The sequence below is a fragment of the Eucalyptus grandis genome, chromosome 10 (assembly GCF_016545825.1).
Source record: "Eucalyptus grandis isolate ANBG69807.140 chromosome 10, ASM1654582v1, whole genome shotgun sequence".
Taxonomy (NCBI): Eukaryota; Viridiplantae; Streptophyta; class Magnoliopsida; order Myrtales; family Myrtaceae; genus Eucalyptus; species Eucalyptus grandis.
In genome coordinates, this window is record NC_052621.1 from 36,754,029 (window position 1) to 36,778,636 (window position 24,608).

General features: G+C 40.3%; 2 protein-coding genes across 2 annotated transcripts; one reads left to right on the forward strand and one right to left on the reverse strand.

Moving 5' to 3' along the window:
• Positions 1 to 11,934: 11,934 nt before the first annotated feature.
• On the forward strand, positions 11,935 to 14,406 carry LOC104423298 (coatomer subunit beta'-3). Its single transcript, XM_010035810.3, has 10 exons — positions 11,935 to 11,980; positions 12,172 to 12,192; positions 12,349 to 12,410; positions 12,563 to 12,617; positions 12,762 to 12,798; positions 12,914 to 13,239; positions 13,334 to 13,465; positions 13,557 to 13,705; positions 13,892 to 13,960; positions 14,152 to 14,406. Exons 1-10 carry the CDS (start codon positions 11,978 to 11,980, stop codon positions 14,201 to 14,203), a joined length of 906 nt encoding a protein of 301 aa, XP_010034112.3. The 5' UTR covers positions 11,935 to 11,977; the 3' UTR covers positions 14,204 to 14,406.
• A 1,080-nt stretch (positions 14,407 to 15,486) lies between these two features.
• LOC120288863 (receptor like protein 22-like) lies at positions 15,487 to 16,713 on the reverse strand. Its single transcript, XM_039303052.1, has one exon. It carries the CDS (start codon positions 16,711 to 16,713, stop codon positions 15,487 to 15,489), a length of 1,227 nt encoding a protein of 408 aa, XP_039158986.1.
• Positions 16,714 to 24,608: the final 7,895 nt, after the last annotated feature.

Consider the following 24,608-nt stretch of genomic DNA (forward strand, 5'->3'; position numbering starts at 1 on the left):
GCACCTGGAATAAACATGCTTAGGACAATGATTGCAAATATAATGGTGAGGGATCATAATATGCCTGAGATTTCATGATTTTGTGTCTCTGACTTTTGTAATTTTGTTTTTAAGTACTTACTTATCAAATTCAATGTGATGAAGTTGAACAATGAACTCTATTACTTCATTATTGTGATGTTATGTATGAAAGGGTCTATGTAGAGATCTATAAGATATTCTTATATTAGCTTAGCTCTTATTGTACAAATTTTACTTACGAAATTTTGTTCCAAGTATGCACATGACCATGTTCAGAATGTTTGTCTTCACCCACCATGAAAAAAATTAAATTGATGAGCATTTCATTAGAGTGATAATGCAATACCAAGTTTACACTTTATTGAAAAAAAAGGCATGTGAGAAAAATTTGGTACAAAGTTTATTTATAAAATTTTCTTCAAAGTATGCACTTATAACCATGTTCAGAATATTTGACTTTACTCACCATGGACAAAATTAAATTTATGAGCATTTTATGATAATGAGAATTCAAAACCAAGTTTACACTTTATTAAAAAAAAAATAAAGCAATTGGGAAAATTTTGGTACAAACTTAATAAATTTTCTTCCAAGTAAGCAAATATGATCATGTTTAGAATGTTTGTTTTCACTTACTATGAACAAAATTAAATTGATGAGCATTTCATGAGAATAATAATTCAATACCAAGTTTACACTTTATTAAAAAAAAAACACTTGAAATAAAATTGGAACAGAAATTTTGTGCAGTTACCAAATGTGTTTATGTTCTTTTTCTATTCTAGGAATAGAAATTTTGTCCAGTTACTAAACGTGTTTCTATTATTTTTCTACTCCAGAAATAGAAATTTTATATAGTTACCAAACACGTTTTTTTGTTAAAAAATTATTTCCTGGAACAGAAACACTTTTTTCTATTTCTGTTTCCTGAAACAATTTTTAAACAAAAACGTTACCAAACGCATCATAAATTTCTTCTCATCCATTTAAGTAAGCATATCAATTTGAAAGTATGGGATATTTAATTGAATGGAAAAGTAGAGGTATCAAATACAAAAAAGAAAAAGAAAAAGAAAATATTTATGTATTTGGGTCCACATCATTAAATTATTTGAACAAATTAAAAATATAGTGATGACATTATACATCAAATTATAGTTTAGGGACCATACGGAACAAATTAAAAATTCAAAAATGACATAGGGATTATGTAAGGCTGCGTTTGTTTTTGTTTCTTTTTTCTGTTTCTAAACACTAAAAAGAACAAAAACGCGTTTGTTTGCGTTTTTGTTCTAAAATTATTTTTTTGTTCCCAAAAACACATTTGGAATAGAAACAAGAAACAAAAAAAAATTTATTTCTTGTTTCTGGAACAAAATTCAGAAACACTTCTCTCTTTTTTCTTCTTCTTTTTCTTTGGCCAATTGCCGGCCTCAGACATGGCCGGCGACCAGCCGTTGAGGGTCGGCGATGCCGTCGAGGGCCGCGACCTCGCCGGAGCGTCGCCGGCCCCTAGCGAGGCCCACCTTGCGCTGGGCTGCGCCAGCTCGATCTCGCCCAGATCCGGCGAGGCCGAGCTCGCCCAGTGGCCGGGGGGAGCGGCTGCAAGTGAATGACGGCGGGCTCCAATTCAGGGTAGCGGCGGAGTCGGGGTTGGTTCGCGGGTCACGGAGCTGGGTCGCGGGTCGCTGGGTGGCGGCGGCGACTGCGGTGCGGGGCTCGGCCGTGGGGTCTCGAGCGGCGGACGTCGAGGAGCGGAGCGGCGAGGACGGTCGGTCAAGTCATGGGCCGACGCGTGGTCGACGATCGAGCAGATCTCGAAGTCGTGGGTCACGGCGCGGTGAGATCTGATGCGGCGGTGGCAAACGGAGGCTCGAGACCTGCAGATGCGTAGATCGGGCATGAGGCGGAGCGGTGGTCTTTGGGGTCCGGCGTCACTTGGTCGTCGGCGGAGGTTTCGGGTGCAGGTCTGGTGTCGCAAGGGGAGAACACGGAGCGGTAGGCGACGGATTTGGGACGCAGAGGTCGGTGACGTTGTCGGGCGCGGGTTCGGCATCGCGGCATGCGGGGATGTTGTGGCTGCTCCGACGAACGGCCGGTACGGTGGCGGCGAGGAGGCGTCGAGTGCCGCGCCGATGCGGTGGAGGGAGATGACGGTGTGGCTCTAGGTCACCGTCGGCTCGCCGCCGGCGCGCAGCACGTTGGTACGGTCGTGCGAGGAGACGCCGAGGAGGAAGAGCGACCGGCCAAAAGAAGAAAAAAAGAAAAAAGGAAAAATAAATAAGAAAAAGAAGAAAGAAAATAGAAAAAATAAAATGAAAATATTAAAAAATAAAAGAAATAAAAAAAATTATACAAATTTACCAAACGTATTTCTGTTCATTTTTTATTCCTGGAATAAGTTTACCAAACGCGTTTTTTTGTTCAAAAATTGTTCCCGAACAAAAACACTTTTTCTATTTCTCGTTTCCCGGAACAATGTTTAAACAGAAATGTTACCAAACCGCCCTAAGTCCCCCCCGGTTTTTTTTTTTTTTCTTAATTTATATTACGTGAAGCTACAAGAATGGGCTTGGACCATGGACTAGGCCTGTCGACCCGGCCTACGCTATGGGCCCTACCCAACCCAGCCCGATCTAGTTGGGCCCGTCTTCGTTGCGCATCGGTTGAGCTGAAAGTTCCGTCCCGGGGCAAGGGCGATCCATGTTCGTTTTCGACTTTCCTAACCGCAAAGCGCCACTCCGGATTTCCAACACTGGCAAAGAAGCCAAGCTCCCTCCCAAAATTCGAAGCGTGCGCAATGAAGGCGGTGAATCTTGCCGTGTTGAGATCGCCATTGGGTCGTGAGCTTTGATCTCCAGCTCTCGCCAGCCGGGCGGTGGTTTAGCGGGTGATCTCCCATCAGCAGAAAATGGTGCGCGCCTCGGTTTTTTTCGCGTGATCTCGAAACTCGATTTCTTCCTGTTGTTGAATAATGAATGCGTCGAAGGATGCGCACAAGTTCTGATTTCGACGTTTCACCTTGCGTCTAGCTTGCTAGACTTCATTTTTAACTGATTTGACGTCGACAACGCTAGCCTCGGGATTACTGTTTCGTTCGCTTTTTTTCTTCTTTAGGGCCGAGAAAGTGAAGGGAGATGGATTCTGTGGTACCCCCTCGGCACGCTCCCCGATCCGTTAGGGTCGCCACATGTACTTATCTCTTATCCTACTACATACCGGTCTAATTTCATAGGGGTTGATCAATAAAATTATTCTCCCCCATTTTTTTTTTTTTTGTAAAGGTCCCAGCGCAGCTCATCAATGGAAGCATAAACGAGTCTCACCATCTCTTACTTCAATAACAATAATGAAATGCACACCCACTACACACCAAATGAAAGATAAAGCTGAGTCACTTTTATTTACATTTTCACGATGGACATCTCGAGTTGGTATGGCAAAAGGCCAAGATTTTTAACTATACTTGGTTATAACTCAAAAGAGAACTTGACCCTATATCAGACATGTACACCCCTCCATCAACAAGCGTCGGCTATTCCAAAAAGTGTCAGCTTCCACCAATCATACGTGCCATCACACCCAACTCGGTGCATCGAGCGGCGGCGGCGGCGACAGCATCCCTAGCATCACCCCATTGCGTCGAACATGAACAAACATAAACTCTTGGATAACAGGCCATTAGCAAAACCCACGTCGTACATCACCAAGACATGGACTTGGACAAACACCAGACTAGGTACACTAATACATGAATGCTCCTTACACTCCACATCAACGTTAGTAGGTATGTCATAAAAGGTACCACGCATGACTGGTGACAGAGACATATTTCTAATTTGAAATGTTAATCCCCAAAGGGGTGAGTACAACCACTCAGCAGTAAAGATCCACCAAACTACATAATGCGTCAAACAGAGCAATCAAGGTATCATGAATAAAACACATATCATTCATGCATTCGAGCATACCTCTCCTCACAGCCATGCATATATCACCATACAACATGCATAAGCCACCATGCACTTGTGCTTATATCATCAACAGCCATGCATATTCCACCATGCAATGTGCATATACCACCATGCACTTGTACATATGTCATCAAGCAGCCATGCATATTCCACCATGCACGTGATTCAATTTTAAATTTTCACTTTCATAAGAGGATCTCATTTTCATCTTTCTCCGGGGATCAGTGTTTGCATCCCTCATTTATCGCTTGCACCTAACTTGGCATCGCGAGGAGCCTCTGGCACACACCTCCGGGCATCTCGTATTCCAACTGGCATCACGAGGTATCCCCCCGGCACACACCTCCAGGGCTTCTGGCACACACCTCCGGGCATCCCAACACTCCTGGGGCATCTGGCACACACACTCCGGGCATCCGGCACCCACACTCCGAGCATCCCAACACTCCCGGGGCATTGTCGGCTCACACCTCCAACGGTATCATCATTATCATAATTTATATTCACACATGTATCTCAATATCAACATGACATTTGATACAACAATATCAGAGGTCTCAACCAGCTTTTGATATCATATAACATGCCATATGTCACCACATATGCAGCATAATCAACCACTCAAGACATTATATCACTTGGAGCAATTTCATTTATTTTTGAAAATACAGCAAAATTTAGGATAAAAACAGATTGCATTCTTTTGGTCATAATTCTTGAAAAATTAGTAAACAGCCTTAATAAATTCTACAAATTCGACATGTTATATACAAGATCTAGAGAAAAACGTTTCATGAAGGACACCGCCTCAAAAGAACATCATACATTTCGGTACAGTCCATGCATTACAATCTTTATAATTTCGGAATATTGCCACACGCAGTTTCATTCACCAATTCAGTAAAAATCCTAAATCAACTCCAAAAATTCTGAATTTTTTATATGTTATATAAAAAATCCAGAAGTAAATATTTCATGAAGAACTCTAAATCATATTTGTGATAGATTAAAAACTATAATAACCATAACCGTCCGTAACCCTTGACATCAAATTCCAGATCTAACCATTTCGAAAAAAAAGGTTTCACCAACCTATACTTGTTCATTTCCTCTCAATTTTTGATATGTTCAACTTTCATCAATAAGTCAAAGTGAAATTCCAACTAGATACCCACCTAAAGTTCACGAAATAGCAAGGAGACAGACTACCTTTCTAGAAAAACAGAATGCTAAACCACGACACTTCTCCCCAAAGCTCCGAAATTTCCTCACCTCTACTACATCCAAAGCTTACCATTTTCTACACACACATCACAGCAAGCAAAGGGTAGATTGATAGACTCTACTTGCCTCTAGTCCAAGCAAATTGCAGCAAGCAAAACGGAGGGCAAGGCGGCTCGACGGCGGCGGCTAGACGGACGCACGGGGGGCTCGGTCCTCCTCTTCCTTCGGCTACCTCTCTTTCTCTCTTCCTCTCTTGTGCAACACCCCTCCCCCTCTCTCGGTTGCTCCTTGCCTATTCCGCCCCTTCCCCTCACTAATTTCTTCCCCTCAATGATTAACCATCATTAGCTTTGCATGCAATGTGACACTTGGAAGACCCCTCATGTCACTTGCCATTCTTCATGCAAGAGGGTGGCTTCATCCGGCTGGGCTTGGGCCAGCCTTGGTCGACGGCCCATTGGGCCTCTTGGGCCGGGCCTTCACCGGTCGAAGGGTGGGGGATTATGGACTGGTTTGGCCCAAAAATCAGCCCACTCCCTCCTTTAATAATCCACTATTATTTTTCACTTAAATAAATACCTAATTACAAAAATAATATGGCCAAAAACTTGCAACATTAATCCATAAAAATCAAATCCATAAGGTGCATAGCCAAGAACAAAATTCTCATTATCAAATTATCCTATAGCACCAACTTTGATAACCCAAGAACATAAGATACATTTCCATTAAAGTGTTCAGCCTTAATTTATTACAATTCTTTGGTCTAGAGGGCACAACATACTTCAACGACACAACCATTCATTTTTCCATAGGTCGTAATGCCTCTAGAAATGGCCGTGAAATTTTGGGATGCCACATATTCTAGCTTTGGAATAGGTAGCTGTCCTGACTTTAAAAATTGGCTTTTAATTTTTTAATCTACTTGAGATGTGGTATGGGAAGAAAGGCCGAGGCTTTGGGTTTTTGTTGTGTTCGATGGATTACCTTCTATGTAATTGCCAGAATTAAGTTAGAATTCTTCTCTTTTTTTCTTATGAAGTAATTGGAGTTCGCCATTCCTTCGCTTTGTGCAGTTTTAGTTGACAATGAGCTGAAGAAAGAGGATTGCATGTGTATTCTCTTTTCCGAGTTTTGATTCGGGAGTGATTGTTGTTTTATTTGTTAATTTGTTCGACAGCCGCTCAGATTGGACATTAAGGTTTGTCCCTGGTCGCTGGTGGATTTACATTGTCTTTTTAGCATGCGATTTTGTATTGATTGCTTCAATTAACCATGTCCGTGCCAAATGAAATTTGCTTAGCAACCGGAGAGAGTGAAGTCTGTAGACTTGCATCCAACAGAACCATGGTTGGCTCGACTCTGTTCTTTCAACTCTGATTCAACTTTCATATAAAATATAACAACGCATATTTGCCTAACTCTAATTGCTGTTGATGCAGGATCCTATCAAGTTTGTATGCAGGAACTGTTTGTATACGGGATTACCCGTCGCAGGTACTATCTATGAATCTTGATCGAGCAGCTACTTCATAAAAGTCTCCATTCACCCGGTCCCAAATTGTCACAATTGTCATTCATTGCCATATGGTTCAACCATTCCCCAACGCACTAGGTTTTGGCCCAACACGCACGTAGGAGAACTCCTTGGAGCCTTCTAAGTCTGGCGCCTTTGGACAGCATTTCCAAGTCAACTCAACAATGATGTTACCTACCCTAGTATCTCAATAGCATATGCATCCACCTATAGTAAATAGTCTCCTTTAGAATTTCTCATGAACATCAAGAAAGTAGAAATGCTTTCCTTTACTCCCACGACAGACCCAGAAGCGAAAACAAATCGGATTGACTTCACCAAGATAAGGAAAATAAGCAAAACCGAGGGTATGAGAAGGAGAGGGTTGCGCTGTAATGGCCTTCCCGATCAGATTGCAAGGCCTTGCAGGTGAGCCGAGTCGATGTGCGACACGTCCTCCTTTTCTTTCTTTTCTGTTGCTCTGGAAGGCACTCTCAGCTTGCATTCCGCTCAATATGATTCTGCTCCTTTGGTCTACCCTTTTTTCAATCTTACATTTTTGTGTTAGGGATTGTGTATTTGTTTGGTTTGAATCCATGGGGATGGAATTGTCATGAGCACCCTATTCGGTTTTTCATTTTTCACATTGCTTTCACCAAGCGGAGTCATCTTTTTCTGACATTTTGGTATGTGATGTTGATAAGGTGGGAATCCATCCCTGATGCTAGGGAACCTGCTTCGCTTTGCTTAGAGTAACTGGGAAGGCCGATCGATTTTAGCCTTGATTAATCAGCAACTCTGGATGGCCTGACGTGAATATGCTGAGTCCCGAAGATCTCATACTTTCCTTTTGCAGTGTGTCCTGGTAAAAGTTCGATTACGATCTGCGGTGTATTATGCTTCTTGTGGAATAAATGTCTCTTGAAGATTGCTAAAATCACCTGAAAAAAAAGAGAGTATAATAATGGCAGTTTCAGAACATGAAACCGATGAACAGGAGTTTACATTAATCATATATGGGGCAAGGCTTGTTTCAAGACGTCCGTACAAATAAAACAAGGAAGATACATATCAAACAGGTTGATACTTGTGATTATTACGACTTGAAACAATTCCTAATCTTTAATGACTTTGAATGCTCCTGCATAGCTCATGTCAACAACCAGATGTTACTTCAAACATTTTAAGCTATCATGAATTTGACTCGATCGATATAGTATTTTGTAACACAAGTTTTAACAAAATCTGTAGCACACGAGATAGTGAAAGTTGGTTCCCATCATGCTAATATTATTGAAAGAGTTGGTTCATTTCGCTCACAAATAAAAGCACGGATGGGATTTCAGATAGCATTGGGAGCATCTCAAAAGAGTTACCTGACATGTTTGAGGCCATTTATGCTTGATTAATACTGAGATGAAAGCCTTTTAACAAACTTCATACGCAGTCAAAAGGTTAAAGAGGAATGCCACGTTATTGCAACATTTTGAGTTATTGAGGCGTAATGCTAGCCTTCACAACATGATGTAAATTCATGCTAACCTTCTTCTTGGTATGCCTCCGGGTTCTCTACCTTCGCCCAAAAAGCTTCTTCACGAACCAATGTTGTTGAACTCTTGTGGTTGTGTTGTGTCCCATAACCACTCCAATGACCAGTACGATTCCATGACCCATCGACACAATTTTCCAGTCTAGTTCTTCGATCCAGATCCTTGAGTGCAATGTTCAGTTCTGACCGAACACCAATTTTGGTGTGCACTTTTGATTTGAATTTAAACGGAAAACTTAAAACAATTTATAAGAAACAGGGCCTCGTAATGCCGATTCCTCCCGAACGTGGAGGCCGTCACTCATTGCCTTGAGGTAAAGTGACAACACTAGTTATTCTTCATGGGTGTTTGTTGCACAAACTGTGAGCCTCCATTCCAAACCCCAAATAAACCCCTCCCCCTTTTTTACCTAGATATCACTTCTGCAATGCAATTCACCAATGTCATACTTACCCAGGATAGTGCATGTACAGAAGGGTGATGCATTTGTTCTTTGACTTCTTGCACTATTAAAATCTTCAGCAGCCTTGTGTTTATATGTGCATAAATCGACAAAGCATCTATGTTTTGTTTGTAATAATATGAATTGGAACGTCGTAAATCTTTCTCCAATAGCCAAATGGTGATGGATATGTTGGATAATTTAACTGTTCTGAAGTATTCGATGCCATTACTATGTAATACCTCTGAAGAAGTTATGGCAGTCTTTGAAACCATTATTTTATAACGATTTTCAATTTGATGCAATAATCAATGAAGGAAAATATGTTTTTTCTTTCATTTACTTGCAAATAGAACACCTGAGCTACAACTAAAAATATATAGGAAAATTATCAAAAAAGTCATGAACTTTATTGTACCAATACCAATTCAATCATAAATATTTTAATTTGGTCGAAAAATAACCGACGCAGACTTTTGTAGTGTTACATAAGATAGTCGGTGTTGACATGAATAATTTTTGTATTTTTTAAAAATTTTCTTGAACCTTTTTTTGAATTTTTTTATAATTTCTTTTTTCTTTGTTTTTCTTTATTTTTTTAAATTGTAGTTGCCTTGCCCAGATGTGGAGGGAGCCACAATGACCAAAAAAATTTTAAAAAAAAATTTTTTTAAAAATTGCAAAATTTGCTTATATTAGCGTCGACCGTGCTACATAATACAACCAATATTCACATTAGCAATTTAAGGCCAAAATTTGCCGAGAATGATTATATTGGCAAATTTCATTTAGGATTGAATATTTACAAATTTATGATTTTTTTAGTAAATTGCCCCCAAAATACACACTACTCATCAACAAAAATTCTCTCTTTTCCCTTCCATTTCCTAGATTTTATATAAATTTGTATTGTTCCTGTTCTATCTGTTATTTAGTGTAGATCAAAGAACAAGACACGTTGCACCAAGTTTTATATTTCGAAGGGCGAAATTAGACAATACTTGCACACTTTAGTCAATTGATCCTATCTTCATCTTTTCCAGCACATTCCTGACAGGCTATTCCTTCACAAATTATATGTCATCTATCATCTGAAAGACATGTTAAGAATCAGTCCAGCTAGAACTTCCCATTCAAGGGTGTTATGCTAATTTACAATTTTTTTTTTTTTTTTTTTGCCATTATGTAGTAAGAACGCTGAAGATGATATAGAAATGAAGATTGGGCTAAGAGTTCGATCAGTTGAGCAAAGTCCCGTCTACAGGTTTGGGCTAGTGAAGAACCCAAATGTGATCTTTGACGCTCTTTTCTGATCGTCAATAGAGCTCAGCCTGTGTCTTCTATCCAACCCAAGATCTCTTGGATCTCGGTCATGATACCCACCGTCCTTAGGCCGATTCCTTTATCCTAAGCCGAGATGCTATTTGGGATTGAGAAATGAGATGCCGATGGGGCTGCCGCTTTTTAGAATGGTGACGGTCCTCTTGCACCTCTCATTTTTCAAGGAAAATTGGTTTGAATCACTTAAACGGTTTCGTTTCCTATTTACTTATTTTTCTTTGCCACGGTTGCTTCTTGTCGCAAAACTCTCAACTATATATATATATATATGCCTGCAATCATAATTGGCAATATCTTGATCAAAATATATGCAATCTATACATGTATAGAAGAGATAATTATAGATTTTTTTTATTATTGAAATAAAAAGTATATGACTCTTTTTAGAATAACGACATAACAATACGTAAATTTTTTGTTAGAGTGCAACTCGGTAACTATGCTTCTTCTTAATCATTTAAGACAAATGGGATTTACCGCCACAATGGTCGCCTGCCTGCGGCAACCATCCCATTGGGCTAACTATGGTGATGGCTGTAGCTCGCACCAATTTTTTTTTTTTTTTTAATTTCTTTCTTTATTTTCTTTTGGTCTAAGTAGCTCGCTGTAGTTACCCACCACAATTCCCTCTCTTAGTTTCATTTTATTTTTGATTCTGCGAAGTAATTTATTTTTATTTTTATTTTGCATGGATTATATCCGACATCATTTTTTTGGGAAAATTTATTTTGTCATGTCCTAGTCATTGTCTTATGATAAAATACAGTAGAAAAAATTACTGTTTCACATCTTTCCCTATTAATTGTCTGGAGATTCTTTGTAGGCTTTCTTGAATAGAGTATTTGCTAAATTTACTCTTCTACTCTCTTTTTCTCTCTCTTGATTTATGGGTTGCAAGTTACTTGCAAAAGAGAATTTGTGGTCCAAAATCCACCGTCATTTCTAAGAATAACCTTATTGTTACCATAGTTGTGCTCATTGTTCCTTCACTTTTTTAGTCTTACTTTTCTCTTTTATGTACATGTATATGCTGTACTCATAGGGATCGAACTCTGGACCTGGTACTCTTAGGCTCCACACCAACCCAGCCAGGCTGCAAGCCTCTTGGCACACTCTTTGTTCTTCGAGAGCTTAATCATTGAGAGAAGTACTTTGGGTAATCTTAGATGATTTCATCATGAATTAGTTGCAAGGGATGACTGAATTCATCCTATTGGCGCCTATATGGGAAACGAATTTGGCCTAATTTGAATCTTGAACTTACAAAATGTTAGCTGTAATCTACTCATCTGAACACATGATGACATGGACCGGGTAGGCTAAAGATTACGTAGATCAAATTCATCCGGATTGATTATTGAGCGGACCTCGCGGCGAGAATTATTTAATCAATGATGCCGATCATATTGATTCACAACGAGAATTTAACCCTCCAAATTTGACTTTGACCAGTTAGAGGCCGCCCTCTGAATCTTCTTGATTATAGACTACGTTGACGTAATTCACTTTGACCGAACAGCCTTTGGACTTTGATCTCCACCGTGTATTGTGACACGACAGCAGAGTGGACGGCTGAGGAGTCGCGGATGACAGCTTAGGAGAGAGGAGTGATCTTGGCAAGGGCGAGAGCAGAATAGAGTATACGCGCTCACGTAATTCCCATGGTTATCAATCACTGGACTACGATCACACCGTCTATTTCGACACGTGTGCCGAATGGACGGCTTCAAAGGCATCGGATGACAACGGCATGCAGAAGAATTTTCTTGGCTGGAGAGAGAGTAAAATTGCATGAACATCCTTCATCGATAAGCAACCCTTGCATATAAAGATGTCCTAACACATTAATTTATGTCCAAGATTGCAGCAACTTCTGGAGATATATCCATTTCGATCATCACACAAGAAAATGGTGAGTTATTTATGGCTGTCTTTTTTTTTCCATCTCAATTTACTCAGAAAAGCAACTCAAATCAAAACATGCTTAACACTCTCGGGTTTTCATATACTTCATCTCTCGAGACACAATTTTGTTTTACGCCATATTTGTGTATGGAGTTTTCATTGTACTGATTTGGCTTCTGTTCAATTGGCATGCGTCAGTCTACCGCGTTCAAGTTCGAGGTACGCAAGCCTTGTTCCTCAGTTCTTCTCCTTTACATTTCCCTTTCTGCATTGGCTGATTTGTTTAACTTTATTACATTACATGAGCATATTCATCGACATTAAGTATAAGCACTTCACCGTTTGAGAAACTACTTAATGTCACTTTTGCACCAGAATGAGATCGTTCAAAGATCGGAGCGAGCTAAATCTGTTGAGTTCCATCCAACACAACCATGGTAATGAGATTTTGCTTATGCTTCTTTTGTCGATATCTTTCATTGCTCTAGTATGGTTCCAAATGAAGCTCAATCATATGTCTAATGTCCATGTTCACTTAACCAAGCTTAATTATTAGTGTCTTACCAGAATGATGCTTGATGTCATGCAGGATTCTTGTAAGTTTGCATTCAGGAACCGTCTACATTTGGAACTACCAATCCCAGGTAAACAATAGCCTTCTCTGCTTTCGCAGTTCACGGTACAAAGAAATCTCCATTGTATTCATCGTTACTGAATGTGTCAATCACAAGAAGTAATTATCTTGATCTTATGTTACTAATTCACATCGACATTGTTTGGTGTTTCAGACTACTGAGAAAACATTCAAGGTGGCCGAGTCCCCAGGTAAATATCAGAACACACCTGATTAAATTGATATGTAGTCAAATTTCTTTGAAATTTCGTGATGCCAAACCAGAGAATTATCCATCCTAATCTACAATGCTGATGATATTTGCAGTGAGGTCTGCCAAATTTATCCCGAGCAAGGGCTGGGTAATTGTTGGATCGGACGATGCCTTTATTCGTGTGTACGACTATGGCACGATGGAGAAGATCAAAGAGTTCCAAGCGCATAAAGATTATATCAGATGCTTGTGCGTCCACCCTACACTTCCCTACGTGCTATCAGCATCGGACGACTCTGTTATAAAGCTCTGGAACTGGGAGAAGGACTGGACGTGTACTCAAACATTCGAAGGACATTCACATTATGTGATGCGAGCAGTGTTTGATCCTCGAGATCCCAATGCTTTTGCAAGTGCATCACTCGATGGAACTATAAAGGTACTCTCTTAGTAGGTCTCGCTCTTCACAGAAAACATATTTCCATTTCCAAACATGCTATTTATACTCCTGATATGATTCCCATCTGTTGCAGATTTGGAATGTTCACTCTTCTGCGCCTAAGGTTACTTTGGATGCGCATGAGAAGGGGCTGAACTTTGTTGATTACTTCTCTAGGGATGATGTGCTCTATTTACTTAGTGGCTCTGATGATTACACTGCTAAGGTTCGCAAACTTTATCGTTCTTAATTTAATATATCGGTGCATTATTAGAAAGAGATCAATTGATATATGATTTACTAAATAACAAGGACAGGTTTGGGATGATAAAGGAAGAAGCTGTATACAAACGCTCGAGGGACATGAGCACAATGTTACCGCTGTGTGTGCGCATCCTGAGCTGCCCATAGTAATTACCGGTTCAGAGGACGAGACTCTTCGTATGTGGGATGCAAATGGCTTCGGGTATGCATTGTGGGAGTTTATATGGTTGTAGCATGCTCTAGAATGCTGCTTCAATTACAGCGGAGTTGAATAAAAATACCACCTTCCATTTTCCAGATTTTCCAAAATTTACAGTAGGCTAGGACCATTTATTTACCTGGACTCTATGTTGTTTTGCGAATGACTCCACCATTATGTCACATACAGGCTTAAGCACGTAGTGAGATTCGGTAATGGAAGGATTTGGGATATTGCATATCAGAAAGGATCGCGCCGGTAACATTCATACCTGCTCTAAATGCTTCATTTCCTCGCTATATCCATGCTTTGACAATAATAAGCTATTGTGATAGTCCGAGTTTTTCCATTGCCATTATAAAGACATACATGTAGGCTCTGTGGTTTCAGTACAAAGATGAAATCTTCCATATCCATTGTCTCACTTTTCTGTGGCTTTCGCTCTGCAGGGTTGTGGTCGCCTGCGATGAGGGAATAGCCGTGGTCGAGATTGTGTGCTGATAGTGTGGAGCCTTATTCTATTTCCAATAAAACAGATCCTGACTTCTACAATTGTTACTTTCAATTTGAACTTCAAATAAGAGTGGATACCGTTTACGTGTACTAGTTTACGTGTATATCGCTTTGTACCAGTTTACGTGTATACTCTTGCGTCCTTCCAGTGGCAGGATTTTCCAGCGTAACCTAAAGATCTCATACTTTCCTTTTGCGGCGTGTCCTAGTGAAAGTTCGTTTAACGACGTGAGGTCTAATATGCTATTGGTGAGATAAATCTCTCTCGAAGATGACTAAAATTGCCCGAAAAAAGAAAAAAAGAATATAATGGCAGCTTTGGAACATGAAACCGGCGAACCTGGAGTCTATAACAACCGGGTTATCTATATTCTATTTCCTAACACAAATTTCAACAGATCTGCAGCACATGGGATGTGAAAGTGGGTTCACATCATGCTAATATTATTGAAAAAGAAGATTCTTTTTGCTTGCGAACGAAAGCACGGATGGGATTAGGATTGCGTCAGGAGCAACTCAAGGGTTGCTCCGCATATATTTGAGGCCCTTTAGCCAGATTAATACTGAGATGAAAGCCTTTTCACAAACTTCGTCACCTGTCAAAAGATTAAAGTGGAATGCCATGCTATTGCAACATTTTGACTTGTTGAGGTGTAATACTAACCTTCACAACGTGATGTGAATTCATACAAGCCGCCTTCTTTGCCATAGAATCTTCTTCAGGAACCAATGTCGAACTCTCGTGGTTGTTTTGTGTCCCATAACCAGTCCGATGACATGACCTGTCGACACAATTTTCCAGTCTAGTTCTTCGATCCAGATCCTAGAGTACCATGTTCAGTTCTGACCAAACACTAATTTGGTGTGTGTTTTAAATGGAAAACTAAACAAAATTATAACAAACAAGGTCTCGTAGTGCCAATTCGTCCAAAACATGGAGGCCATGACTCATTACCTTGTTTGATCGAGATTGAAGTAATGAGGGGAAGGAAACTTCTGCATAACGGTTTATCAGAAATGAATGAAGCTGAGAGTGACACGAGAAATTATATTCATAGCTATCAAAAGAGCACATTGAGTCAATTTCATGGCAACGATCACACATATATAGTTTGCTTAATGAAACTGGAGACACTTTATCTGAAATCTCATATGTAGATGCTAGATATTTAGATGCTATTGCGAAGCACATAACACACCGAAAATGTATGCCACGATGCACATCTATCAATGAGCAATTCAGTCATTGAACTTTCACAATAGATAGTAAATCACGCAAACCTTATTTGATGCATCCATCTTCCTTGTCTTCCTCGCCTTCCTCTATAGAACCTCAGGAACCATTGCTCAATTATGGAAGTCGTGGTCAGCCCCATAACCACGCCGATGACCAGCCCGCCTCCAAAACCTATCAAGACAACTTTCCAGTCAAGTTCTTCAAACCACATCCCCGAGTCCTCTTCAGCGAATGCACTAGATGGCGGTGCCAAGGGCGTTTCAATAGGATTTCCGCATTTCTTTGTTAGAGGACCTCCGCACAGTCCGAAGTTCCCTCCAAAAGAGTTATTCTCGAATGTAGTGAACTGGTTCAGTTGAGGTATGGGCCCAGAAAGATGGTTGTCCGACACATTGAAGAAAGCAAGGAAAATGAGGTGGGTTAATGTTGGAGGAATCACTCCCGAGAGCTTATTGCTTGACAGGTCGAGAGATTCTAGTTGGATCAAATTCGCTAGGGACAAAGGGATGGGGCCAGTAAGATTATTGTTGGAGATATTGAGTAGACGAAGTTCAGTTAAACTTCCAACAGAATTCGGGATTTCCCCAATAAAGTTGTTACTCGAAAGATCAATTACATTCAGGTATCCCAATATTTTTGCGTACTCCATTGCAATGCCTTTGTTGCTTATTGTCATTGAGTAGTGATACTTTACCTCAGGATCATCTCTCGTAAGCTTCTCCCCATCAAAGTGGAATGGGTGCAAAGTGGGCTCAGAATATCCATAGTAGTATCCATCATATGAATCGTGGACTTTCATGGCACTCCAAATTTTGAAGTATTCATATGGAAGGCTACTTGAGAAGTTGTTCATGGATAGATCAACAATTCGTAGTTTGAGAAACTGGTCACCAACTTCAGGCTCCCCTATGGCTCCATGAAATCTATTGGCTCGCAAAATGAGCACCTTCAAATCAAAAAGCAATCCCATCCATGAAGGAAAGGTATCGACGATCTGATTATTTCCGAAATTGAGAAATTCCAGTTGACTACAATTAGCTAATCCCTTAGGTAGTGACCCTTGTAGTTGGTTATCACTCACATCTATCATCTCAAATGCACATATATCATTTTTCCATAGAGGAAATCTTCCATATAAATCATTCCCATGCAAACTCAAGACGGAAAGGGTGTCACTCAAATTGCTCAAACATGGCGGAATAACACCAGTCAACTTGTTCTTGGACAAATCAAGTATGTCAATATTGCTTAGCTGGCACATCTCTGGTAATATTTCTCCATATAGTTTGTTATTTGAGAGAAGATAGACACTAATGGCCTTTTGGGGACTAGGAAGAAAACCTTGTATATCATTGTACCTGAGGTCCAATGTCATAAGATTTGGCCATTTGAAAGTTGGGAAACTGGTAATTAAGTTTCTTGAAAGATTCAAAAAATTTAAATGTGCCATACTCACATTTAAGAACTAGAGAGGTGTCGGCCCATAAATACTATTTTGGGATAGGTCCAACCATTGCAATCTACTTTGGTTACACATGAACATGGGGACCTTACTCAAGTTGTTAGAAGCCAAGCCGAGAGTGAACAGATTCGGAAGGCTAGTGTTCATGTCGGGTTCAATAATAGAGGAGAATTCATTGAATGAGAGCAGCAATGTCGTTAGATGTTGAAGTCTAAGTACCACATCTAGTCGCAAAGTGCCATTCAAGTTGTTTGATTGCAAGTACATGCAAGATAGATTTTCAAGGTTAGAGATGTCTTTAGGAATTGGACCGGTTAATTTGTTAAAGGATAGGTCGAGATAAGTTAATCGAGTGAGGCAAGTGATCTCAACTGGAATTTCCCCAGAGAGTTGATTCATGCGAAGATCTAAAGAGGAGAGTTGGACGAGCTTCCCAATAGAAGATGGAATTTCACCTGAGAATTTGTTTGATTTGAAACTCAACTTGGTAAGTTGAGTCAGTTTACCTATTGAAGATGGAATGTTCCCTGATAAATTGGAGCTATTGATGTTAAACTCGCTGAGGAAAGTCAAGTTTCCCAGTGAAGCCGGTAGTGGACCTGAAAAATTGGTCTCACAAAGAGATAAGGACTTAATGGGACTGTGTAAGGGAAACTCTGGCAAATTACCTGACAGCTCTGGATTGAAACACAAATTAAGAAGTTGTAGCCTCGGCAACTTAAAGATGGCTGTTGGGATTGTCCCTTGCAAGTTGCAACCTTCGAGTACAAGTGACGTCAAGGAAGATAAATTTGTGATCGGTTCAAGAAACGGAGCCAACACATTCAACCAGCTAAGATCAAGGTGTTCCAATTTGGTCAACCTCTAACCATGGTATCCATGTATAGATTTGTTAGCTCCAGTCCATCGTTTGCAGCGAGATTGAGGGAGGACAAGTTAGTCAAATTTAGGAGTTGTGACGGGATTTGACCTCCGAAATTGGAATAAGAGAGGTTCAGGCTCTTCAGCTCCACAAGATCACCTATTGCAGATGGTATTGGAGAGTTTGCGAAGTAGTTCCTGGCGAGGTTGAGACTTTTCAAGTGTGTGAGGCGGAAGAGGCTGGTGTTCGAGTTGATAGAACCAGAAAGATGACTTCCAACGAGGTCGAGGCTAGTCACATAGCCTGTCCCTTCATCACACTCCACGCCTTCCCAATAACAGCAATCCCTGTCTTTGAGCATCCACGATCCGAGGTTCGACGTGTTGGCCTCAAGCGAGGAAAAATAGAACCCTGGATGGAAGAAAGATTGCTTGAATTCTAACAAGGCAGACCGCTCCTGCTCATGGCACTTCGTTGGCCTCGTTGAAGGCAATGTCTTGGAGGAAGCAAAGTGGAGGGGAGTTATTGCAAGGAAAGCCACCAAGAGGCCAAATGGCATTGGTTTCATGATGATTAAATTGTGCAACACTCTACTTGGGCTTTGTTTTTGCTGGTTAGGCGAGGGGATGATGGACAAGTACTAAAATTGCGTCGTTGTTATATAATTTGCTTATCCCTCGTGGTCGTGGGTCATAGCCGTCGTACTTGAATTTTGGGGTGCATTCCCACTTATACATGAATTGAAAATATATATTATTTTAGTCTTCCACTTTAAATCAACTTCATGTAATAGTGAGTCTAGCCCGCGTTGATAACACGGAACCATTGGTCTCGTGGTCCTTGTTTTAGTGAAGGCACTGAAGTCTTATCCAACTTCACATTATCATATGACGTTTCTGTTACTTCATGAGTTTTTGAATTTATTTGTTATCGGAGTGTTTCAACCAAGTGAAGTTGATGGAATTCCGCATTCCATACGTCTTGCCTCGCGTCTAGCTTGCTAGACCTCGTTTTTATTGATTTGAGCTCGCAAATGCTAGCCTCGGGATTACTGTTTTGTTTGCTTTTTCTTCTTTTGGGCCGAGAAACTAGAGGAGATGGATTCGAACTTTGAAATAGGTAGCTGTAATGACTTTAAACATTGGCTTTTAATTTTCGAACCTCCTTGAGATGTGGTATGTGAAGAAAGGCCGAGGTTTTGGGTTTGTTGTATTCAATAGATTATATTCTATTTAATTGCTGGAATTAAGTTAGAATTTTATTTTTTTCTTATGAAGTAAATGGAGTTCGCTAATCCTTTGATTTGTATAGTTTTAGTTGACAATTAGCTGAAGAAGAAGGATTGCATGTGTATTCTATTTTCAAGGTTTTGATTCGCGATTGATTATTGTTTCGTTTGTTAATTTGTTCAACAGCCGCTCGGATTGGAAGTTAAGGTTCGTTTCTGGTTACTGGCGAATTTACATTGTCTTTTCAACATGCAATTTCATAGCGATTGCTTCAATTTAACTGTATCCGTGCCAGAGCAAATTTGCTCTGAAGTCCTTAGACCTGCATCTGACATGTTAAAATATGTCTCAAGTTTAAGCCCAATGCAAAATTACGAATATTCTAAATTGGATATGTTGTGGATGTTCGAAATCGAGCAAAGAAGATCCGAAGATCAACTTCCCGAATTTGAATTTGCGTTGGAGAGTCTGGCTGTTAAAATAGGAAAGTCCAACTTTGACTAGGACTTTGGATTTTTTGTTTAAAATATACAAAGATATGTTTTGGATAGGAAACAAAATCTTATGAGAAGTTGGCAAAAGAATAAGGGTTTTACTTATATATAGACTTAAGGCCATGGGTGATAGATGTGGATCACAAGTTGTTTTGAAGCGCCACGTGAGTGCTTGGTGTTCCACCGTTGATCGTGAAGAATTGGTCTTGAAGCACCGCCTCGTTGTTGAGTGCTTGGGAGAGATTTTCTTTGTCGTGAATTACATCCAAGAAGGTTTAGTGTTAAAGCCAATTAAATATTGTGGTAAGATTTGCATGTAATTTCTTCGTGAGATTGAGAGATTATTTCTTGAGGAATTTCGGGGCTAAACATTGTGTGTGTTATTGGGTGTAATTGGGGCTTGGGAAACACTGAGAGAGTGTTTGAGTGACTCGAGTGTGTAATCTCCTTGTATCGCTTGATTTATAGTGAAATTCGCTGCTGCTCTCCCCGTGGACGTAGGTCTTTACGATTGAACCACGTAAATCTGGTGTTCGATTTATTTTCTTCTTCTGTCTATATTATTGTTCGATCGCTCGCCCTATCTCAACAAGTGGTATCAGAGCCAGGCTTGGCTAAGTTGAAGCGAATCGATGGCGACAGAAGAAGTAAAATTAAGAATCGACAGATTTGATGGGAAGGATTTTAGTTTCGGAAGATGCAGATTGAAGATTATCTTTATCGATGAAACTACACTTGCCCTTGTCCGGGGAGAAACCAGCGACGATGAAGCAAGCTGATTGGGATTTGCTAGATAGACGAGCTATGGGTGTTATTCGGCTGACGTTGGCTCGTAACATCGCGTTTAACATCTTGAAGGAAAAGACCACTGCTGATTTGATGCAAGCCCTATCGGATATGTACGAGAAGCCCTCTGCGATCAACAAGGTCTGTTTGATGCGACGTCTGTTTAACTTGAAGATGAAAGAAGGTGCGTCAGTTGCAGATCATATCAATGAATTCAATGTGATTGTTAGTCAATTGAGTTCAGTTGATATTGATTTTGAAGATGAGGTATGTGCTTTGATTCTATTATCCTCATTGCCCGATAGTTGGAATACTACTATTACTTACTGCTGTTAGTAATTTCTCTGGGTCAACAAGTTTGATGTTTGATGGGGTTCGTGATTTGATTCTGAGCAATGACATCCGTAGAAGAGAATTTAGCGAACATGTATCTACTGCAATAGAGGAAGATCTAGAACACGTGTAGGTAATAGTAGTACTTATATGAACAGACGTAGTCAATCTAGGACTACTAATGTTGTATGTTGGAGCTGTGGCAAGAGGGGGCATCTTAGAAGAGATTGCCTTAAGCTGAAGAATGAGAAGGGTAAGGGAATTATGATTGATTCTGCAGATAATGTTGCAGCTGTAGCAGATAATGCCGATTATGTCTTGTCTGTCACTAATGATTCATCGCTTGATGGATGGATTATGGATTCTGGTTGTTCTTTTCATGTCACACCAAATAAAAACTGGTTTATCACTTATCAGTGCACGGGTAGTGATAAAGTCCAGTTAAGGAACAACACTGAGTGCGATGTTGTGGGTGTTGGTGATGTTAAAATCAGAATGCATGATGGTATCGTGAGGACATTGACTGGAGTGAGGCATGTTTCAGAATTGAAAAAGAACTTAATTTCCTTGGGTACCTTAGATTCAGCTGGTTGCAGGTATTCTTCAAAAGGTGGAGTTCTGAAGGTTGTTCGAGGTGCCCTGGTGATAATGAAAGGAATCAAGCATGATGGCCTGTATAAACTTCAAGGTGAGACAGTGATAAATTTCACTACGGAGACGTCGGATGCATCTGTTCGAGAGTCTATTGACTACTCGAGGAAGACCTGGGTGTTTGTGCTAAGGCACAAGTTTAATGCTGGTGTCAAGATCTCGCAGTCAAGAGCTTTGATCGAGACGGAGATTGATAAGTCGATCAAGCATGTGCGGACTGACAATAGCATGGAGTTCTGCTCGGAGCTGACAAATAAATTCTGCATGAAAGAGAGCCTAGTGAAACACCGCACTAGTGCTAGTAAATCACAACAATTTGCAGAATTGATGAGCAGAATATTACTAGAGATGGCCCGTAAAATAATCTCTAATGCTGGTATTGCTAGGAGAATCCTAGCTGATATGCTAAGTACGATAAGCTGCCTGGTGAATAGATCCCCATCAACTGCTATTGAATGGCGGACTCCTGAAGAAGTGTGATCAGGTAACGTTGCTGGTTATTCTATCATTAGAATGTTACGTTGCCCGTACTATTTTCGAGTGAGTGATGGTAAGCTCGATGGGAGGGCAAGGTGCATATTTCATGGCTATGCACAAGGTGAGCGAGGCGATCAGTTGTGGTGCCTAGATATAAATTCACCTGTTAACAGCAGAGAAGTTACTTTTGACGAGTCTCCAGTACTTCTGGCTAGGAGTGATTATAGCAGTGTTCAAACGGATCTGAACGGTGTTCAGCTTGAGGTGGAGTTGCGACCAGAAACTCCTGAGGTAGCGAGTACGAGTACTAGCAAAGTAATCGACACAGATGGTGCTCATAGCGAGGTGGAGCCTATAGAGCCAATGGTTGTTGTAACTGCTGAAATTAACAAGGTATGTATTCGATCTCCTAACAGATATGGATGCAATAATGGTTTTGCTTTATCTGCGGTTAAGGAGATTATGTCAGAAAATCCTTGTGGAGCAGTTAAAGGTGCATGTGGAGTTGGTATTCTGATGAGGTCCTCGGTTATGGCGAAGTTCAAGCAAGGCTTGGACTTGCACAATATCTGTGGTGGTTGAGCCCATTGGGGGGCTAGGGGAAAGTAGCAGCAGAGTTTGAATTTTTACGAAGCGATTGCGACTTAGCTCAAACGTCGAGCCAATGTGGAGATTGTTAAAATATGTCTCAAGTTTAAGCCCAATGCAAAATTACGAATATTCCAAATTGGATATGTTGTGGATGTTCGAAATCGAGCAAAGAAGATCCGAAGATCAACTTCCCGAATTTGAATCTGCGTTGGAGAGTCGGCTGTTAAAATAGGAAAGTCCAACTTTGACTAGGACTTGGATTTTTTGTTTAAAATATACAAAGATATGTTTTGGATAGGAAACAAAATCCTATGAGAAGTTGGCAAAAGAATAAGGGTTTTACTTATATATAGACTTAAGGCCATGGGTGATAGATGTGGATCACAAGTTGTTTTGAAGCGCCACGTGAGTGCTTGGTGTTCCGCCGTTGATCGTGAAGAATTGGTCTTGAAGCACCGCCTCGTTGTTGAGTGCTTGGGAGGGATTTTCTTTGTCGTGAATTACATCCAAGAAGGTTTAGTGTTAAAGCCAATTAAATCTTGTGGTAAGATTTGCATGTAATTTCTTCGTGAGATTGAGAGATTATTTATTGAGGAATTTCGGGGCTAAACACTGTGTGTGTTATTGGGTGTAATTGGGGCTTGGGAAACACTGAGAGAGTGTTTGAGTGACTCGAGTGTGTAATCTCCTTGTATCGCTTGATCTATAGTGAAATTCGCTGCTGCTCTCCCCGTGGACGTAGGTCTTTACGACTGAACCACGTAAATCTGGTGTCTGATTTATTTTCTTTTTCTGTCTATATTATTGTTCGATCGCTTGCCCCATCGCAACATGACAGAACCATGGTCGCATGACTCGTTTCAACTTTCATGTAAGCTATAACAACGCATATTTGCTTAACTCTAATTGCTGTTGATGCAGGATCCTATCAAGTTTGTATGCAGGAATTGTTTGTATATGAGATTACCCGTCGCAGGTACGATCTATAAATCTTGATCGAGCAGGTCCTTCAAAAAAAGTCTTCATTGAACCATCCCCAAATGTCTCAATTGTCATTCATTGCCGGATGGTTCAAACCCTTCCTACACACACTAGGTTCGGCCCAACACGCACGGAGAAGAACTCCTTATAGTCTTCAAATTCTGGCACCTTTGTACAGAATTTCCAAGTCAACTCAACAATGATTTAACCTACTCTATTATCTCAGTAGAATACGGGGAAAAGTGTGGGAAAAGTGTTAGAAAAGTCTTAAACCTATTGCATTGATGCCAATTTAATTCTAAACCTTTTGACGGTGCCAGTTTACTCCTAAAGCTTTTGACTTTGTGCCAATTCAATATTTTTGGTAAATTTTGGCCAAATATTGCTGATGTGGACGTTAACTAGCTAACGAGGCACCATTGGTCTAACATGAACAATTTTTTAATAATTTTTTGATTTTTTTTTATTTTCTCTGATTTTTATTTTCTTTTTTCCTCCACTTCCATTCTTCTTCCTTTAAGTGATGGTCCGCCTCGCCACGGCTTGCCCTCACTCAAGCAAGGGTCGGCCTTCCCAAGCTAGATCTAGCAAGGTCGGCCATCATCTAGGCCAAGGCAACCTCTTTGGGCTTCACCTTCGCCCTCGCCCGAGTGATGTCTAGCGAGGGGAGCCCTAGTTAAAAAAAAAAAAAAAAAAAAAGGGAAAAAATCAGAAAAATTAAAAAATTAAAAATTATTAAAATGTTATTAAAAATTATCTATGTTGGTGCTAGCGGTGTCATGTAAGTCGGCTAGCATCCATGTTAGCAATATCCCATCAAAATTCTTAAGAAGAATTGAATTGGTATCAAGTTAAAAAGTTTATTGGTACTAGTTCAAAATGTTTAGGATTAAATTGGCATCATTAAAAGGTTTATGACTAATTTGACATTATTAAAAGGTTTAGGACTAAGTTGTCACCAACGCTATACGTTTAGGACTTTTCTTACACTTTTCTCATATAATATGCATACACCTTTAGAAAATAGCCTACTTTAGAAGTTCTCCCGCAAATCAAGAAAGTAGAAATGCTTTCTTTCACTTCCACGGCAATGGCCTCACCAAGAAGAGGAAAAGAAGAAAAGAAAAGGGTATGAGAAAGAGAGGATTGACTCGACTTAGTTGCACTGCAATGGCCTCCCCAATCAGATTGTAAGGGCGTCCAAACGAGCCGAGTCGATGCGCAACACGTGCTCTTTTGTTTTTTTTTTCTTGCTCCAAAAGGCACTCTCAACTTGCATTCCCCTCAATA